Source organism: Capsicum annuum, chromosome 6 (assembly GCF_002878395.1).
Source record: "Capsicum annuum cultivar UCD-10X-F1 chromosome 6, UCD10Xv1.1, whole genome shotgun sequence".
NCBI classification, from domain to species: domain Eukaryota; kingdom Viridiplantae; phylum Streptophyta; class Magnoliopsida; order Solanales; family Solanaceae; genus Capsicum; species Capsicum annuum.
The window spans coordinates 41,298,019-41,302,684 of record NC_061116.1 but is presented as its reverse complement, the minus strand read 5'-3'; the positions used below and the strand labels follow the sequence as shown (position 1 = coordinate 41,302,684).

Below are 4,666 nucleotides of genomic sequence, written 5' to 3'. Positions count from 1 at the left end.
TACCATACGACGAATCCACAGATCGGAAAAAAAAAAAGAAAAATCACATTGGATTACATTTCACTAATGAAACCAATCTCAGCCGTCAATAATTCATATTTCAATCCTACCCACACGATCATCCTAATCTAACGGCCGACATTCACCTACTAGAACCTTCTCTTTCTTCAACTCCACTTATATGTTGCCAATTTGGCTTTGTGCATTGCCCATTCCATTCCAGTGCTTGTGCTCTGCTCGTGCGTCTTACGGTTTAACGTTTTGCTTAACTCCTCGATATCTTCTTCTTCAGGTTTTTTTCTCTTCCATCTTCCAATATCTAATGCCATTCGTATTTCTTTTGATATGTATTTCATCCACTTTTTTGTAATTGATTAAAGTTTTCAAGTTCTTGATGCTGTGAAAAGAGTGTACAGGTGTCTTTCACTGCGTTTTTTAGTGTTTATATACAGCACCACCACTTTGGAGTGCTGAGTGTACACAGAGCTTATCACTTCCTTTCTTGGAGCCGGGATTTGAAGCTTGTGTTTGATATACTAGTTCTTATGTGTTTGATATACTAGTTTTTTAAAGTTGCTGGGTTCTAAATAATAATTTGAACATATTCAATAAATTTCTTAGAGAAATATATGATCTAGACCAATACTACTGGGTTCAGTCTAACCTGTAACATATACTTTGACTCCGCCCCTGTCTCTTGGAGTTAGAGAGACTATTTCCAAAAGACCCCCGGCTAAGTGATTCTAGTGTAAATATGAGAGTATTAATTCTCTGAAACACCTGTTTTGTTGGATTATCTGCTCGTATAATAGGAGGATCCGTGATCTTAAAGACTAAAAGTTACATGTAGCACTAATGATAATTATTTTTAGAAAATATGGGTATATGTCGTTTTCCGGTGAAGGTATAGATGTTTTAACTATGATTTTAGCCCGACTAGAGAGGTTCTAGTACTTCTTTTTGACCTTGTTAATATAGTTAGTTGGAGATGGATTGTTTATTGCTTTGCTGAGAGAAGTTGAAAGATAGACTATCCATCACTTTTTGAAATAAAGTGGCAGTAATACTCACATATGGCTTTAAGTGATGAATATCCATAGGATATCACTTCTTCAAGCCACTTCTTTTCAAGAAGTGATGGATCTACTATCTTTTAGCTTCTCTCTGCAAAGCAATACACAATCCGTCTACATCTAATTTTAGTAACAAGGTGCAACTGTTGAGAGTATGTGATCCATTATTTCTTGATTGTGGAATTTGGGATCTTATTGTGCTTAAGTGTTTGTGTAGAGCAATTACTATGGGCAAGTGCTATCCCACTGTGAGCGAGGAGTACCTCAAGGCTGTTGACAAATGTAAAAGGAAACTCAGAGGACTCATTGCTGAGAAGAATTGTGCTCCTCTTATGCTCCGTCTTGCGTATGTTCTCTTCTTTTGTCCTTTTCATTTTTGCAGTTTCTAGAACAGACCAACAAAATGCTATCAAATTTCTTAATTTACGATATAGAAGTAATTTCTCCTCCTTTTGGAACAGTTTTTAATATGTTAATTCAGCATTTTTTATTTTACTGATAGTGGAGCTATATTATAGATAATGGTTGAAATACTAGTTTGACAACAGAGAATACAATACGTTAGATCAAATGGCATAATGAATTTATTTAATTAATAAAGTTTCCTCTCTTATTTTGTTTTGTTTGTCCTCCACTCCATATATTACACTCAAAGGGGGCGTAGGGTTGTAATATTTGAGAGTTATGTATAAAAGGATGGTATCGACGTATTTATGAGTAATTGAAATAGGATTTGTCATGCGAATTGAGATGGTAGCAGTAACTTTTTTTGAGAAAAGAAACAAAGGAAAGTTGTTCCATGACCTTCAAGATAATTTTTCTGTTGTCTCAGATGGCACTCTGCTGGTACCTATGATGTGTGCTCCAAAACTGGAGGTCCTTTTGGTACCATGAGGTTCAAAACTGAGCAGTCTCACGGAGCAAACAATGGTATTGACATTGCTCTCAGGCTCTTGGAGCCCATTAGGGAGCAGTTTCCCATCCTCTCCTATGCTGATTTCTATCAAGTATGTACTCTTGAATTGATTGTTATGTTCTGTACTTTTGCGACTTTTTTAGTTTGTTTAAACAAGTGCAGAACTGACTTTTATGTTATTTTTGGTGCAGTTGGCTGGTGTTGTTGCTGTTGAGGTGACTGGAGGACCTGATGTTCCCTTTCACCCCGGCAGAGAGGTTAGTCAGATTGTCTCTAGAGCTTGGCAGCAAATTCTAAGTGGCTTGTAATGAAAATAGTGCTTATTTCCAAATTTGAGGCCGGATTTATAAGGAAATACGACATGTGATAGAAGTTCTAAATTTGGAGCTTCTATCCAAATTTTATGCTTCTGGCAAAAGTCTCTTTCACTACTATTAGATCCTGTTTGGATTGCGTTGCTCTTAAGTTCAAATAACTTTTATGCACTTTTGTAGTAGTGTTTGGTAAAATAAATAGTGCTTTTAAGCCCTTGTTTTTAAGCCAAAAGTCATAAGTTTGAAATGACTTATGGATTATAAGCCGTAAATTATAATCTCATCCAAACAGGTTATTGAAATACTGTCCAATTGGTATTGGTAACTAGTTGAGCTATGCATATGCTTCACACTATCGAAAAAGTTTGTGTACAGAGCTTTTGCATTGTGAATTGTAATTTGTTGATTTGTGTACTTATATTCCCTTTCCTACTTTATGTACAGAAACTTTGTACTATTTATAAATTCAATTGAGTGCCATGTTCATTCCTTTTGACCAAGGAATGACAAGTCATATTTATACCAACTAGATTCTAGTTTTGCGTTTGGTTGTTTGAGAAGTCATACTGTCTGCAATATTTAATTGATGTTGGCTACTTGTTGGTTTCCTTAAATGGATGATTTTTCTACTTCTTTAGTTATAAAATTGTTTTGTGCAATTTTAGTGATTTGTATGACGGAGTACATTGTTGTTGTTGGCTGTTCTTGGTTTGCAATCTCTCTTTCATTGAAATGATCATGCTGGTCTATAAGTGAATGATGTCAATATTATAATTACTCATTTTGGTTAAATATAAATCTATGTTAACATTGCTTTGCCAGGACAAGCCAGAGCCACCTGTTGAAGGTCGCTTGCCTGATGCAACCAAGGGTAAGTTCTCTTCCTTCTTTGTCTTATAGAGTAGATTCTGATTGCAAAACAGTGTAGAGGAACATAATGGTTCTTGCAGTTGCCTGCCTTGATAATCACATGTAATCTTAATGCAGGCTCTGACCACTTGAGGGACGTGTTCGTGAAACAAATGGGTCTTTCTGATCAGGATATTGTTGCACTCTCTGGTGGCCATACCTTGGTTTGTTGCCTGCTTTTACTGTTTATTCCTATTTGCTGCGAGGTTATGTTCCAGTGTGTACTTATTTTTTAGTGATGTTTCTCCAGGGAAGATGCCACAAGGAGCGTTCTGGTTTTGAGGGACCTTGGACCGCCAATCCCCTCATTTTTGACAACTCATACTTCAAGTGAGAATGCTAAAAGACGTTTTGTTTGGTTCTCCATTTTTTAGTAATGTTCACTCCAAACTATTATCTGTCCACTTTGTTTATACTGACATTTTTTATTGTCAGGGAACTATTGGGTGGGGAAAAAGAAGGTCTTTTACAGTTGCCCTCAGACAAGGCTCTCCTCTCTGATCCTGCTTTCCGTCCCCTTGTTGAGAAATATGCTGCAGTCAGTATAGTAAAAGCTGTTTACATTATTCACCTAACTTTTAAATGCTGGCTGTGTTTAATGGGAGCAACTCTTTGCTAATGTCAGGATGAAGATGCCTTCTTTGCTGACTATGCTGAGGCTCACTTGAAGCTCTCTGAATTGGGGTAAGCATATAATTAAACTAGTCTGTACATTCCTTACAAGTCTGCGTATATGTGATTTTATGATATTGTGTGTCACCTATTAATGCCAGATTCGCTGAAGCTTAAGATGCTGATTGGTAGAGTTGGGAGTGGCGGCATGTTTTTGTTTATGTTTCACTTCTGAAAAGCTTGCTGGGATTATTTATTTTTGTCTTCTGTTGCTACTCCTTATATCATGATTTGAATTTGGCAGCTTTATTAGACGATGCTATTGTCACTCTCTTCCAGCTTAAGAAGTTTCTATTTCACTTTTGTTGTTCGATTGCTTTTGTTAATTTCCCATTTTGCTGATCTTGTGGTGTTAAGGAAACAAATGAATGGGAGAGTTTTATGCTTCAAAAATTGCTCCGACTTTATTCCCTATACACTGAAAGAAAGCCGTCCCTTGATTGAAATCAGTAATTCAGCTTGCCTTGCCTAGCGATGAGAGTTGTAAATGGGGACAGGTTGGGGTTGGCAAGCCTTGGTTTGCTAAGATTGTGACCCTCCCTGAGTTGGGTCCGTATCATTTTTCAAAAACAATTTCCCATACTCTGCAGTGCGCTGCCTTTGTGTTGGTATTCATCTCTTTTGAAACTCAGGCAATATCCCTGCATTTTGTTATCCAAATTATACTGCGGTTCCCGCTTTAAACATGTAAGTTGCCGAAACTCGTCTCATCTGTTGCAAAATGATTAAATTGAGCATCCCCCACCAGCCCCCACATAATTTGTAGCTGAAGGAGCTAAGTT

The 4,666-nt window shown here is 37.1% G+C and overlaps 1 protein-coding gene across 1 annotated transcript; it reads left to right on the top strand.

Moving 5' to 3' along the window:
* Positions 1 to 280: 280 nt before the first annotated feature.
* Positions 281 to 4,183, top strand: LOC107873435 (L-ascorbate peroxidase 1, cytosolic-like). The gene is made up of 10 exons (NM_001325038.1): positions 281 to 292; positions 1,291 to 1,419; positions 1,906 to 2,080; positions 2,181 to 2,246; positions 3,126 to 3,174; positions 3,291 to 3,376; positions 3,463 to 3,542; positions 3,648 to 3,750; positions 3,838 to 3,896; positions 3,986 to 4,183. Exons 2-10 carry the CDS (start codon positions 1,301 to 1,303, stop codon positions 3,999 to 4,001), a joined length of 753 nt encoding a protein of 250 aa, NP_001311967.1. The 5' UTR covers positions 281 to 292; positions 1,291 to 1,300; the 3' UTR covers positions 4,002 to 4,183.
* The last annotated feature ends 483 nt before the right edge of the window (positions 4,184 to 4,666 follow it).

What these genes read in the sequence shown, in the direction of transcription:
- LOC107873435 (NM_001325038.1), top strand. Translation starts at nt 1,301, where the DNA reads ATGGGCAAGTGCTATCCCACTGTGAGCGAGGAGTACCTCAAGGCTGTT. An exon ending in CCTATGCTGATTTCTATCAA is followed by an intron (nt 2,081 to 2,180) that starts GTATGTACTCTT and finishes TTTTTGGTGCAG; the next exon opens with TTGGCTGGTGTTGTTGCTGT. An exon ending in CCTTTCACCCCGGCAGAGAG is followed by an intron (nt 2,247 to 3,125) that starts GTTAGTCAGATT and finishes TTGCTTTGCCAG; the next exon opens with GACAAGCCAGAGCCACCTGT.